At 43.6% G+C, this 15,854-nt stretch overlaps 2 protein-coding genes across 2 annotated transcripts in view; one reads left to right on the top strand and one right to left on the bottom strand.

The window, feature by feature from the left end:
• s1pr4 (sphingosine-1-phosphate receptor 4) overlaps positions 1 to 15,854 on the top strand; it is a 525,180-nt gene that overhangs the window by 368,728 nt on the left and 140,598 nt on the right. The gene's annotated exons all lie outside the window — the stretch shown is intronic.
• On the bottom strand, positions 11,269 to 14,679 carry LOC141380144 (uncharacterized). The gene is made up of 2 exons (XM_073937084.1): positions 12,862 to 14,679; positions 11,269 to 12,784 (listed from the first exon to the last, which is right to left on the bottom strand). Exon 2 carries the CDS (start codon positions 12,777 to 12,779, stop codon positions 11,997 to 11,999), a length of 783 nt encoding a protein of 260 aa, XP_073793185.1. The 5' UTR covers positions 12,780 to 12,784; positions 12,862 to 14,679; the 3' UTR covers positions 11,269 to 11,996.

Here is a 15,854-nt window from a genome sequence, read left to right as displayed (position 1 = left end):
CGGAGTCAGGGTGCGGAGCCAGAGCGAATCGCTCTCCTCCAGCTTTTCCGCGGGACCCTCGTGCTTCCCGGATCAGCACACCCACTCCGCGCTGCCCCACCGCTGGTACGTCAGCGATTGTAGCGATGACTCCATTAGCGAGGGCTCTGCCTGCCTGGTTAGCGCGGGCCAGCCCCTCGCGGTGGCTCATACGCACAATCAGACTCGGTTACGCGATTCAGTTCGCGAAACGGCCCCCCAAGTTTACGGGCGTGTATTTCTCCAGGGTCAACCCCCTGTCCGCCCCTGTCTTGCGAGAGGAGATTGCTGCCCTCCTGGCGAAGGGTGCAATCGAGCCGGTTCCTCCAGCCGAGATGGAGAGTGGGTTTTACAGCCCATACTTCATCGTACCCAAAAAGAGCGGTGGGTCACGGCCAATCCTAGATCTGCGCGTTTTGAACCGCTGTCTGCACAAGCTGCCGTTCAGAATGCTCACGCAGAGGCGCATTCTCCAATGCGTTCGTCCTCGGGATTGGTTTGCAGCCATAGACCTGAAGGACGCGTATTTCCATGTCTCCATTCTTCCACGCCACCGCCAATTTCTGCGGTTTGCGTTCGAGGGTCGAGCGTGGCAGTACAAGGTCCTCCCCTTCGGGCTCTCTCTGTCTCCGCGGGTCTTCACCAAACTCGCGGAGGGTGCCCTAGCGCCCCTTCGGCTCGCGGGCATTCGCATACTCGGTTATCTCGACGACTGGCTGATTTTAGCCCACTCGCGGGAGCAATTGATTATGCACAGGGACGAGGTGCTTCGGCATCTCCGCCTACTGGGGCTTCAGGTCAACCGAGAAAAGAGCAAACTCGCCCCCGTGCAGAGGATTTCTTTTCTTGGGATGGAGCTGGACTCGATCACCATGGTAGCGCACCTCTCCGAGGAACGCGCTCGCCTGTTGCTGAACTGTCTGAGGGAGCTCGACAGCAAACTAGTGGTCCCACTGAAGTTCTTTCAGAGGCTCCTGGGGCATATGGCATCCGCAGCCGCCGTCACGCCGCTCGGGTTGCTCCATATGAGACCACTTCAGCACTGGCTTCACGATCGGGTCCCCAGACGCGCATGGCACGCGGGCACACACCGGGTTTCGGTTACTGCGCTGTGTCGCCGCGCCCTCAGCCCTTGGAACGACCCCTCGTTCCTACAGGCCGGTGTGCCTCTAGGACAGGCGTCCAGCCATGTTGTTGTTTCAACAGACGCTTCCAACACGGGTTGGGGGGCCGTGTGTCGCGGGCATGCGGCTGCGGGCCTCTGGAAGGGTGCCCAGCTGCATTGGCATATCAATCGCCTAGAGCTGTTGGCAGTGTTCCTCGCTCTCCACCGCTTTTTACCGGTGCTGGAGCGGCAACACGTGCTGGTCAGGACGGACAGTACGGCGGCGGCGGCGTATATCAACCGCATGGGGGGTATGCGCTCTCGCCGCATGTCTCAGCTCGCCCGCCGTCTGCTCCTCTGGAGTCACCCGCGGCTGAAATCGCTGCGCGCCATTCACGTCCCAGGCACGCTCAATCGTGCAGCCGATGCGCTCTCACGACAGCTGTTACGCCCTGGAGAATGGAGACTCCACCCCGAGTCTGTTCAGCTGATATGGGCGCGATTCGGGGAGGCCCAGATCGATCTGTTTGCTTCCCCCGAGAACGCTCACTGCCAGTTGTTTTTTTCCCTGACCGAGGGCTCTCTCGGCACGGATGCACTGGCCCACAGCTGGCCTCGGGGCATGCGCAAGTATGCGTTTCCCCCAGTGAGCCTGCTCGCGCAGTTTCTGTGCAAGGTCAGGGAGGACGAGGAACAGGTTCTGCTAGTTGCGCCCCTTTGGCCCAACCGGACCTGGATATCAGAGCTCTCACTCCTCGCGACGGCCCTCCCCTGGCGGATCCCTTTGAGAGAGGACCTACTCTCTCAGGGACAGGGCACCATCTGGCACCCTCGCCCCGATCTTTGGAACCTCCACGTGTGGTCCCTAGACGCGAGGAAGACTTAGGTAACCTACCGACTGCGGTGGTTAATACCATCACTCAGGCTAGAGCCTTCTCCACGAGGCGCGCCTACGCCCTGAAGTGGAGTCTATTCACTGAATGGTGCGTCTCTCGCAGAGAAGACCCCCGAAATTGCCAGATTAGTGTTGTGCTCTCTTTCCTTCAAGAGAAGTTGGACAGCAGGCTGTCGCCCTCCACTCTCAAGGTTTACGTGGCCGCCATCTCCGCTTATCATAGCGCGGTAGCTGGCGGCACCGTGGGAAAGCATAACCTGGTCATCCAGTTCCTTAGGGGTGCTAGGCGAATTAATCCATCTCGCCCCCCTCTCATGCCCTCTTGGGATCTCGCCCTCGTTCTCACGAGTCTGCGATCCGATCCCTTTGAGCCACTCGAATCAGTATCTCTAAGATTTCTGTCCCTGAAGACAGCTCTGCTGGTTGCGTTGGCCTCCATCAAGAGGGTCGGGGACCTGGAGGCATTTTCGGTCAGTGACTCGTGCCTGGAATTCGGGCCGGATTACTCTCACGTTATCCTGAGACCCCGCCCCGGTTATGTGCCCAAGGTTCCTACCACCCCCTTTAGAGATCAGGTAGTGAACCTGCAAGCGCTGCCCCCGGAGGAGGCAGACCCAGCCCTTTCTTTACTTTGTCCAGTTCGCGCTCTGCGCATTTATGTGGACCGTACTCAGAATTTTAGATCATCTGAGCAGCTCTTTGTCTGTTATGGCGGTCGGCAGCAGGGAAGTGCCGTATCGAAACAAAGATTATCCCACTGGATTGTGGATGCCATTTCACTCGCTTATTCGAGTCGAGGTCAGCCGTGTCCCCCGGGAGTACGTGCACACTCCACTCGGAGCGTTGCATCCTCTTGGGCGCGTGCACGCGGCGCCTCTCTAACAGACATCTGTAGAGCTGCGGTCTGGGCGACACCCAACACATTTGCAAGGTTTTACAATCTGCGAGTGGAGCCGGTTTCCTCAAGGGTATTAGGTAACCCTTTGGTGATTGAGGAGACAACTCGGTAGGGTGTTGAAACACGCTTGCTGCGCCATTCTCCCTAACACGGAGGTACGTGCGCCTTTTTTATCTGTCAGTAAAGTTCCCCGTCAGGTGAGCCCTGCAGATTCCTCCGTGGCCCCCAGCACTGACTCAGCGGAGGAGTCACTTGCTGGCCCACTACGTTGTAGGTCTGCCCGCTGGTCAGCCCGCGTTTTGGGTATAGGTGCCTGCTATGCGTGATCCCCACTAGGCGATCCCATATGCTTATTCCGCCACGGTTAAGTCCCCCCCCTGGGCGGACCCGTGTCTTCCCTCTCCGCTAACCACTCTTTGCTATGCGTACTCCCCCTTTTTAGGGCTAGTCCATAGGTAAATTCTGCCATCTATCCCCCCCTTGGGTAACGGATGGCCTCCGCAGCGTCCTCCCTATCGGGATTGCACGCTTCCCAACGTACTGTCGTATTTCCTAGAATTATCTAGATGCTCACGACTTCCCAAAAAATATATCTAAATCCGTAAAACTTCTGTTGAAGTAGGATAAATTAGGGCCAGGGACACGTTGGAGGACCGCGCCCCCCATGATGTGGGTGCGTCACGCTTGCTTGACTATCTCCTCATCGGGGGTGTTGGTAAGGTGCAGTCATTATGGCGCTTTCCATATTCTCCCATTCATGGCACTGAAGTTCCCCAACCGAAGGGGAACATTCGAGGTTACAGAAGTAACCCTTCGTTCCCCGAGGAGGGGAACGGAAGTGCCATATTCCGTCGCCATAATGACTGTCCCTTAGCTGTTTGAAAGTCTCTTCAGCTTAAAAGGATGGCGTCTGCTGGCTTCAGGTGTGCTTATATGCTGAGATGATTGCAGATGTCGCACACCTGCGCAAGCTTACGCTGCCAATTAATTTCATTCATTGGCCCGTTCAATACTCTCCAGATAAGCGGCTTCTGATCCGAATCCTCCCATTCATGGCACTTCCGTTCCCCTCCTCGGGGAACGAAGGGTTACTTCTGTAACCTCGAACGTTCTCTCTCCACAGAAGAACGCTGGAGCTCAGACAGAGTGACCACCGGGTTATTGATCACCTCCCTGTCTAAGGCCCTTTCCACCTGATCACTCAGCTTAGATGGCTGTGCAGCGAGTCCTGGTGGTTCCAAATATCTTCCACTTATGGATGATGGAGGCTGCTGTGCTCATTGGAATTTTGAAATGTTTCTGTAACCTTCCCCAGCCTTGTACCTCGAGACAATCCTGTACCGGAGGTCTACAGACGATTCCTTTGTCTTCATGCTTGGTTTGTGCTTTGGCATGCACTGTCAACCCTGGGACCTTATACAGACAGGTGTATGCCTTTTTAAATCATGTCCAATCAGCTGAATTGAACACAGGAGATTGTCTGGGAGATTTTACATTTTTAAAATACTCCCCTGACGACCCGCACTCACATTGCGTTCGCTCCTGAACATGCAAACGCCATAGATGATGCTCTGTTCAGTAAGAAGCGCTTTCGCTCAGCACAGTGGAGATTGCTTTAGTTATATTGTTTTAGTCGTTTGATATGCAGTGACACGCTGTCAAATATTTCGCCGAACAGATCAGCCACATTTGACGCTCATTAACAATCATAAAGTTCTCATGCTGCAGGAATTAGGAGGTTTGCTAAAGGTGCAGCTGTCGTGCAGTGAGGGGTTTGCGTCTTTAATAAACTACGACAGTTTGCGTTCATTGAAAAGTAGGAATGTTTAATAAACCCATACAAAACAGCCCCGTAAAAGTCACGTCTCGTCAGTTTTAGGCTCAGGTGCATTTTGCACTCACACTACAAGCAAACCACACCAAAGCCCAAGTGAACCGCGCTCTGGCACACCTCTTCCAACCGGGCCAGGGCCGGCTAACTGAGACGTGTTTGAGCCCGATTCAGAGCACTCATACTTTTCAAACGATACGGGAAATGGGCCTAGGCACAGTTCGGATAGCATAGTGTGTGTACGCCCTAAAGGGCCAGAAAACTCCTCTGTCTCAGCAAGGTGTTTTTACACCTCTAGTTTAAAAAAAGTCAGGAAAGTGGAAGAGTCCAGCTTTGTTTAAGGGGTAGTGTCAGGAAAGGGAAAGAGGGAAAGTTTTGCATTTTCAGTTACAGTTTGGGCACACGCTGATTTTCAGAGGCAAAACAAACACAGGCGCAGGGGAGAAAGACAGTGACTGTTTACATGGACATCAGTCATCAAATTATTTGTCAAATTATTAATTTGTTGACTTTAGCTGCAGTTTGCCACTTTCACATTTATTCAGCAACATTTCATGCATGCCCCCCGTGACAAATGAGATATTGGATGCGAGGAACTGCTGGAAGAGTGTTGTTTAATTGAATGTTTGATACCACACGGCGAATGGGAGAAAAAAAAAACTCTGCATTTCTCAGTACCTTGGATGCACTTGGTAGGAAGCGTCAGAAAGCCGGGTGTGTATAAACTATCCTGTCACAAAATGTGGAGTGAACTAGCTATGTTTCCATCCAAAGATGTGAATAAAATTTATGTGCAAAACTGGAATATCACATAAAAGTCGTGCGAATAAAGCAGCGTTTTCATCCAACGAATCAAACAGAACAAAATCATCACTTCCTGATTAACTGGCACCAAATATCAAAAGTAAAAACAAAATTTGCTGCATTTGCAGAGATGCAATGAACACGTGGTGGCGTTTGAAGGCCTGAGACACAGAGCACAGATGCTCCTGATAGTTTTGTAGATCATTAATAATATAATAAAACTAATACTTAGAATGGTTTCAGTGTTTTAGAATGTTTTACAATCTGCTCAGCGTTTCGGTTTGTCCATTCACACACATTTCCATCATCCCAAAATCTCTTATAACAAAATCACACTTTTGTAATGCACACACTGGAATTTTTTTGGTAAAAGTGCTTCCATCGCAGTTTATCCGCATCTTTTTATATCAAATAAAAAGTTTATTCTACTCGGTTATGCGCATTATTAGCTATGTTTCCATGCAAGTAATTTTATGCGCATTTTAGATATGTGGAAAAAAAAGGTTGATGGTGTAAGGCTGGTATCAGAAATGATTACTGTAAGACTGCATTTAGAAATGATCAAATATTCAGGCTCTAACAGGAACAGACACCTGATAAACATCAAAGAACTCTCACCCACCACCCTCAGTGTGGGAACGAAACCTCTCACGGACACTTATCTACTGACATGCATTTCTTCTTTTTATCTCTGTCTTAAGATATTCAGATGTCAACACATTGAAGGTTCCGGTGGGTCTAGCAAAGAAGGTCTCACTCATTTAAACATTAAAATACTCGCCTTAGGACCAGTAATAAAACTGTAAATCAAGCATCACAGCCCAATCCCCCTTCTACCCAAAACAAAGGAACAACCAAATGCTAATATCACAAGAACCCCGGCCAAGACCTCTTCCCACTAAAACAAAAGAACACGAAACTTCTATATCAATAGAGTGATGTTGAAATGGTAAATATCAAAGAAACACCCTGAGGTGCAAAAGTGGGTATTTAAGGGAAGATGGCAGAGAACTCAGGGAATCTGTATGCAGATCTCCCGCACAACTTCTGTGTGTAGTTTTCATCTCCAGGTAAACATTTCTAAAACCTCTGTTCATTATGTTTACAGATTTGATTTGGTTAATTTGATGATGTCTTTATTGTTTTAGATTAGATTATATTTGTCTGTTGTTTGAATTGGATTTAAATGATTACCTTTGTTTACCTGTTTAATAAATTGTTATGTTTGAACATATTTTGCTCACTCTGTAATTATTAGTTCTAGTAGATTACGCTGAATCCTTGTTTCCGCACGTCTTGCATCAGGTCAGTAGACCGACTAAAATCCAGTTGAGATGGAGCATTGGGCACACTAATTGTGTTTTAGGGATCCGACTGACTCTTGATATTGATTCAAGTGTACTTAGGTGGAAAGGGCGTTATCTTCCGTCTAGGTCAACAAGTTGTTGCACGACTAACCTAGATTGGGTACCCGACCTTTGTTTGAAGGTAATATTATTCTAAATTAAGTTCATATGGGAAACCATGGGCTTGGTGAAAACCAAAGTTACTATAGAGTCCAGTAGTCGGGTACATTTATATTAATGCCCTAACCTCTAATTAGAAATGATGAATGTCTTAACTCAAGGGTGTACACCTAAGCGGGACTAACTAAAGTATTTTAGAACGAGCGCGCTGGTAGCGGCCATCTAAAGTATTAGTCAATTACCTCTGTTTAATATTCAAGACGGACTGAAGTGTGACCGTGAGGGACGCCTTCGGCCGAGGCGATTTCTCTGAGCGACATGAGCACCCGAATGAACGGATGTAATGGTTAATAGTGAAAACAAAAAGTTCAAACATTCTTCCAAATTCCATCTAAATTACCAAATTATAAATCATCATTATTATTATTAACTATTATAAATAATATATATAACATGGAGTCAGATAAAATTATGAGATAATACATAAGAGGTATATTTTACTTCATTGTAATGTCTGCTGTTTATGAAAAGATAGTGACGCGCAAAGACCCTTCTTCCGCGCCATTGGCTGCCGCCGTTGGACCAGTGGGCCGGATCTTACAATGGAAACGCAATGAAGGATAAGTTGGATAAACTGTACATTCGATAAGAAAAAATGGAAATGATGGATGGAAACATAGCTGATACGAGCACTCGACCTGAGAAAACCCAAACCGAGCACAACATATTGGACAAGACAGGACCAGTGTCTGGACTATACTGGACTATATAATATATATAACATGGAGTCAGATAAAATTATGAGATAATACATAAGAGGTATATTTTACTTTAAAATTAATTTGACTCTTGTGGATGGAGGTGTTACGCAAGAGCGTATTGGGTTGTTTCTGTGCTACTGTGTGTGTGTGTCTCTCTTTTTCCCTCTCTCGTCCTGTCCCGTTCCTGTTTCCAGGTTACCCCGCCCTAATTGGACGTGCTGCGTGCGTGCGCTGTGGCTGGTGCTGGGAGAAGTCAGCATCTTTTGAAAAGGAACCGACAGAGTCAGATCGCTGGGGGGAGAGACGGAGAGTTTTTCTAAGAGTGTGGCGTTCGTGTGGAAAACGTATCATAGTGCTTCTGGTTGTTTATAAATTGTGAACATTAAGGTGTTCTCTCCCTTTTTCCTCTCCCCTCCAATTTTTTTGTGACTGTCAAATACCCTGTTTGATAAAGCTGTGAGATGAGCGCCATTGGGGCTGAGTGCCATTTACTTTGACACTGATTTTCTCCTGTTTTTTCGTTTAGTTTAGGAGTAAGGGTAGTGTTTGTAATTTATTTTTTTCATTTATTTTTGATTCAGTAGGTAAGTTATCTTCGGGGTGGAGTTAGTAAATGTTTTGTTTATTATTTTGGCCTTGCTCAGCCCTGAAGCTTTTTGTTTGCGCTCATTTATTTGTTTATTGTAAATACAAACCTTTTCCACCTTCTCACAATAAAAGAACCTTAAAGGTCATTTAAAAATCAAACCTGCTAACTGTTTATTTATTTTCTCTATAATTTTTATGTTCGACTTCAGCCCTAGACATTTTTGAGGTCGTAACAATTGTAATGTCTGCTGTTTATGAAAAGATATGAAAAGACCCTTCTGCCGCGCCATTGGCTGCCGCCGTCGGACCAGTGGGCCGGATCTTACAATGGAAACGCAATGAAGGATAAGTTGGATAAACTGTACATTCGATGAGAAAAAATGGAAATGATGGATGGAAACATAGCTGATACGAGCGCTCGACCTGAGAAAACCCAAACCGAGCACAACATATTGGACAAGACAGGACCAGTGTCTGGACTATGCCGCCAAAGCAAGAATTAACAAGACTGAAGTGGCAGAATCCTGACAGTAACTTTTTCAAAGATGTGATTTGATAATTAAAATAATTAAAAACAATTTTATGTATTGATTAAAAGATTAAAAAGCATTCATCATTATTGTGTAATAAAAAAATTTATTAGATCAGATGACAAAACATATTGAAATCAGTCTTTATTAGAGAGCAGTACAAACAACAGCAAAGCAGGACAGAATGGCAAGAGAGTGATTTTACTGAACTTACAGCTGTTAAATACGGTAAGAAACTTTTAAATTCATACGGTCAAACTATAAATCATTCAGAGTCAGACAACATAATTTTATCATTTATTTTATTTTGCTATCCACAGTTACACGAATGAAGTATAGAGTCCCGCACCCACTAGCAATAAAAAATATCAAATAAATGTAAAACTTGAGATTACTTTAAGATACCTTTCTCTGTGATTTAACATTTTGTGCATGCTGAGAAAGTGTGATTGTCAGTAGCTGTGTTTCCATCTAAAGATGCTAATTATTATGCTCAAAACTAGGATAACGCATGAACAAAATGGCCACTTCCTGATAAACGATCATCAAAAAGAAAAGTGTTGAGTTTTCATCATCAGGAGAAGCCACTGTGGGCCTTTTATCCTCTCTGATAGTTTGACCAGAGGAGAAATGGTCGTGTCTAGCTGAGCCTGGTTGCTCTCAAGGTTTTTTTTCTGTCACTTCTGTCAATTGGTAAAGTTTGTCACTCACCACTGTCGCGACTAGCTTGCTTGGTTTGGGACTTGTGGAGCTGCGCATCGATGGATTTGCTCTTCAGTGTTTGGACTTTCAGCAGTAAAAATGAAAACACATTGAACTTCAACTCTGAAAACTGGACTGACAGTTTCAATTTACTAGAACTTCTATGTTATACGGAGACTCGGAAGGGATGAGATGGTAGGGAAAAAAAAGTGAGTGATAGAAAAAATCTATAGATTTAAAATTTTTGCGTTCACTCGCAAAGAGGTTTTCTGTTCCATCAGAAAACTGTTGTTCGACAACACTTCAAGTTGACTTAATACATGTCAATTCACCCATTTTTCCAGGATTCTCCTGCATTTTACCATTCTATCCCACTGTCATTAAGTATTTAACCAAATATTTCTTCTATATTTTTAATCTTGAAAGCATAATGAAATTGACATAAAAATGTCTTCAGTCACTTCCATCAAAGCTGAGCATCGATCATCTCCCTCCATATGCAAACTCTGAATCAGCGAATAGATTAATTACCGGTTTGTAAACATTCAGGATGCGCATCGAGGTTGCAGAAAAAACAGGAGGGCTAGGATTTACAACACGGGAATGACATCCAATGTGTTACAGAGTTTGTTGTTGTATTTAAGATAAGTTATATTGATTACATATTATATATATTATTTACATAATGCTCTCAGCATATTATAACAGCTCGTCACCCAGTGATAAGTGCATTTATTCGGCAAAATAAACGTTATAGTGTTAATGTTTATAGCACCCTTCTAATGGATATTGGATAAGATGAAATGGCCAAGCATCCAGCTCCAAGTATACAACTAGCTCATTGAAACTCCATGTGATTTTACAAGAGAGAAGTTAAAGGTCTACAAGTCTTTGGATGACTACAATGTTGTCCTGTGAGGTCATGTGCAAGAAATAATGCTCCATTACTACCAGATTCAACACTATGTGGTCCTAAAAACCGAAGTTCTGCCTGGCCAAAGACAAGGAAAGAAGACTGAGCTGTACAAGGCCTGGGTAATCATCAACAAGCAAAACAACTAAATTCTGACAGAGAACTGCACATGTACGGCAAGGTGTGTGGACTTACACGTTTACATATCAATCTAAGCACTCAGTGTCCGCAGTTTAATTCACCATATTTAACTGTTTTTGCTGAAAATCCATTCAGCTCTTATGATGGCTGGATTTATGGACGTAGGTTGGTAATTCCCCTATAGCTAAACGCTGACTTATGAATGTGGTCTTTATGATAAACTGATCCCAGATCAGTTTCTGTACACACCATTTAAAGTGACACCTCTGTTATCAAACAAGATGAAGAGCAGCAAATGAATCTCTCGTTTTGTTTTGTTTGATAACAGAGGTGTCACTGTAAGAATGCACAGATCTCTAATGAAAGCTTTCCATTACTTCAGTAACTGTTGATGCTCATTTAAGAGCAAATTAGTTGTGTTTAAAATAAAACACACAGGACGGACATGTTTACATTTTTTTAAGTTCATTTGTCTGTTTAAACATACTCGAATGTCAAAGTATCCTGCACTTCAGCTCCTTTTTAAATGGCGTGTACAGAAGCTGATCTGGGATCAGTTTATCATCCGTCAGTCAGCGCCTATACATGCATTTGCTGATTCAGAGGTTGCATAGGAAGGGAGACGATCAACGAACAGCTTTGCTGAATAAAAGTGAATGCTGACATTTCAAATCACACGCTTTCAAGAATAGGAGAAATATGGGAAATACTTAATGATAGGATGATAGCAGGATAGTCTGCTAAAATACAGGAACATCCCAGCAAAAACAGGAGGGTTGAATGCAAAAACGTAGAAAACATTTTCCTCTCACTCTTTTTTTCTCCCACCTGCTTTTTCCCCACCTTCACGTCCCTTTCAGGTCTCCTTATTGTTAAGCTGCTTTGACACAATCTACACTGTAAAAGCGCTATACAAATAAAGACGAATTGAATTGATAAATGAGTTGCGCGATGCTCAAGACAGTTCTGCAGGTAATAATAATATAATAATAATAATTCTGTGATGACAGACTTTGGCTGAAGGATTTCAGAATGAGCAAAGCAACATTTCAGATGTTTTACATTGTCCTGGAAATGCTGCTTTGTTCATTAATGCGCCCCGTTATGCACATTTCTGTCATCGCATGATCTGTTCAAACTAAATCACATCACTGTTTTGATGCACATGCTAGAGTTAAGTCTGTAAATTAGTTATTATCATTAGTTTTTTTGCTGATTTTCTTTTTTCTGATCAGTTGTGCGCATCTTCACGTTTCCGATAAGCGTTTTTTATGCTTTATTCCATAACGCACATAACAATTGGTGGACTGAAATGTGGCTACTGTGTAAATAACTCGAGTTGCTTTACATCGGTGAAACATCAATGAACACCCGGACAGAATTGTGCAAGCTGTGTAAAAAGGCTGTCTTGATGTATTTCTCTGGAACTAGAACTCCATCTGGTATGAAGACCTGAGAGACTGTGGTCTTTTCCATTTTTACGTTCATCTGGACCTGCATGTTGTAGTATCTATTTTTTGTTTCTTTATCGTTGATTATTCCCTGCATGTCAATTCGGAAATTAGGAGATTTGATCAGATTGGATTTTCCCTTCTCTGCCAGGTGTGAATTATCCCAGCGATCGATCAACTCTGCTGCCTCTTCTCTCAATTTTTTGTTACTATTAGCAAATTGACCGGGAGCTTTCACCTCCGAAAGTGTTATTATTATTTTTTTCTCCTCATCTTTAATAACATCTACCACTTTTCGGTCTCTCCTGTTGCGATGTGGAGAAGTGTTGTGATGGTCTTCTCCAGTGTCTCTGAGGGTCTGGTCCTCTTTCACCAGCCCACAGAATCCCCAGCTGAAGATGTTAATCCTGCACCAGCAGTAGTCTTCACCATATTTAGCACACTTGCTGTCGGCTCGGCACTGTCTGCCCCAGTAGTCCACGTTCTCGTGAGGTGAACAGTACATGCTTTGGCTCTTTCCGTCTTCATCGGTGCTCTTGCACTTGTATTCGCCGCCGTCAGGCTTGCAGTCTTCTGCGCACAGCGTGCCGAGATGAGTAAAGAAAGTTTTCCCTTCACTCAGACACGGTGAACAGAAGAGCAGGAGAAGAAAGAGAGACAATCGCAGACGCTCCATTCTTTCTGTCCAGAGGAGAATAAATGAGGTTAATAGTAAGAGTAAGCAGTAATTTAACACTTGTGTGCAAAAGTTTTCGTACCTCTTAAATGTTTGGTCTGATAATCTTCAGCTCACACAGGTTGAAAATGGCTCTGAAGTCCACACCAGAGTACACCTCGCTGGATTGTTCTTGGGTTGCTGTTGTTGCTTTATATACAGTTATGAGGCATTGTGAATATTAATGCGTCTCCTGCTCTTATCATCGATGTACCCTTTAGATAATAAGCAAATTGTCCGAACTGAAAATGTTAGACTGAGATATTCAAATGGCAACGCTATTTAATCATTTTGAGAGATTAATAAAGTTTCGGTGTTGAGCATTAAGCAAAAAATAAAGAATCAAGTTAAATTATATTGCATTTACTGTAAAAAGTTTAGAGTTTTGAGTTGTCAAATGAACGTTTCTAGTCATCTCAACTTCAACATTTAAACTGACAAAAAATATTAAGTTCAACTTTTTGTAACTTAAAGTAGTTCAAACCTGAGTAACTTATTGAAATAAGTTAAAGCAACTTAAAAAGTTTGTTTTCTTGACTTTTTGTCAGTGTCGACACTGTCGTTTTCTTACAATAATATGGAAATAAGCCGAGCCGTACAAAGATGAGAAATTGGTTTCATATTGCAAACTGATTATTAGCATGGTGGTTCAGCATCGGGTGCAAAGTTGTTATTTTGTGGTTTGTTTTTTAACTAAAGCAGATTACTATTGATTGGAAATATTTAGTGATTCGAAATGTTTCATGTTTTGACACTTTCTGAAAGTTTTGAAACAGTAATGACAAAATGAAGCCAAATGTCCTCGCTAATTTTATCCATGCTTCAAAGCACTAATCTGTAACTAAAGATTCGTAGATTCATGAAGCAGTATTTCAGCACAATCTCTAGTTTGCAGTGTTGAGGGTAAAGCCCCATTCACACAGGGCTTCAGCGTCAATGCTTGACAGAGGGCGTGTCTGAAGTTGGGGCTGACGCAATCGTCACAGCAGTGTCAGCCAATGAAATAAGTCAGCAATAGGATACTGTCTGAGCTGGTGTATTTGCATACAGTATCTGATTGGCTGATGCTTCCATCGGCACTTGAAAAGTTGAGCAAGTCCCAACTTCTGCAGTGTGCAACACCTCTGAAGCGGCGCAGACAGATCCACAATGCAGTTCGGCAACGCCTGACGTCACCCATTAAAAGTGAATAGGAAGCATTGAAGCTGACGCTCCGTGTGAATGGGGCGCGACACATTAAAACTAATGTAAGTTATGTAATAATATTACTATCTATATAACGAGTAAATTAATGCATTACTTTTAAAAATTTAGTAATAATATTTGAGTTACATTTTTAAAAATGCAACGCGAGTGACTTTTTAGTTTAAAGAGCCCCTATTATGCTTTAAAACAGGTCATATTTTGGTTTTGGGTGTCTCCAACAACAGGCTGATATGTGTGCAAGTTCAAAAAACACTTTCGTTGTCTTATAATATGCATTTGCTTTCACTTAATTATCCCAGCGACTCCCATAAGATCCCTTCAGCAATTCATTTGTTCCCAAACCCTGCCTTAGCACGATACTAATCTGCGCTGATTGCTCCGATGATACAGTCTATTGCAATTGGTTGACTGCGTTTAGCATGAGACAAAGAGAAAAGCCCACCACGGCTTATCAACATTGTTGATGTAGTCACAGTGTATGTTTGAGTCCAATGCAGGAACGCATCAAAGCAATGCAGTTAAACAGCAGCATATTCCTCTACGCTTAACCATGACACACATTCAGTATTAATTTACACAATCAGGGCCGAAGCAAGCTCAACTGGCGCTCTAGGCAAACGAGCTGGGTGTTGAGATGATGCGGGCTTTGTCGCGAACGAAAGTGAAGACTGGGGGCGCTGAGATAAAGGCATTAGGTCAGCCGCATTTTTCCACCCAGTGGAATTAACTGAACTATTTTCAAACTCGACCAACGCACGTGTGTAAGAACAGCTGATGGTGACCACAGCAATGACAAACAGCAGAGGATTGCAAGCTCAAAAATGCCTTTAAAATCCGTAAACAAAGCGGCAAGTGTTGCGTTTTCAACGTAGTTTTAGACTTGATATGAGAATATGAAGAGTTAACCAGATACAGTACAAACACTTACAAGTAACAAAACACAAATACTTAATTTGCATGCTAGAGAAAACAAGGAGACAGCATTTTACTCACACTTACTTACACTTGTGAAATGGAGGAAGAAACTGATCCATGAACTATGAACTGTAAAGTTCCCGTCAAGCTCTGACAAAGTCCCATATATCAATAGTCTTTTCAGGTCCTAAATTTAAATGCTGTTGATTTACGGTTTATTTCCGGCATCCCAGCTGCCGTAAATAAACCGTAAAATTTCGATTTTTTTTTTTTTACAGTGTAGGATTTATCAACAACATGCTATTCTGAGAATTCTCCTGTCAACAAATAAACATATAGATCCAATTTCTCATCAAAGCTGGAAATGAGGGAACTCTTTCCTTACAGAATAAATAACTTGCACTGTGCCATCAAGGTTTTTTATGTAGAAAAAAAGTATTAATTTTTATCACTTTTGTGTCTTTATTTTTATAGTAGAAATTTTTTTTACACTAACAACAGATTAATCAATCTTTTTCTCCTGTATGATACCATATAATGACCAAGCATATTTCTTCTTTCTTACTGTGCTGCATACTTTTTAGAAGGAACTGCTGACAAGAGGGAAATAACACAGATTAAGCAGAATAAGAATAAATATAGTGCGGCGACCCTTGTTCCAGACTGATGTCAAATAAGAAGTCTAGACATGTCACAAGGAGCTCGATGCTTGCAGAAGTTGTGAAATAGATTAAAGATACACTTAACTGTTCAGATCTGGTATGCAGATAAGGGTTGCAGAAAGAGGAAGTATGTTTGGGTGCAACAGCCAAAGGACTGCAGAATGACTGATAAGTGACGTTACACCAAAACTCCACCTGTTAGTTAATATCAGTTATGTATATATGCTGGAGTCAGGAAAATGTAAGTTAGTTG

The sequence above is a fragment of the Danio rerio genome, chromosome 22 (genome assembly GCF_049306965.1).
Source record: "Danio rerio strain Tuebingen ecotype United States chromosome 22, GRCz12tu, whole genome shotgun sequence".
Lineage (NCBI taxonomy): Eukaryota > Metazoa > Chordata > Actinopteri > Cypriniformes > Danionidae > Danio > Danio rerio.
Note: the sequence above shows the minus strand (reverse complement) of the source record. Positions and strands in the feature narration are given on the sequence as shown.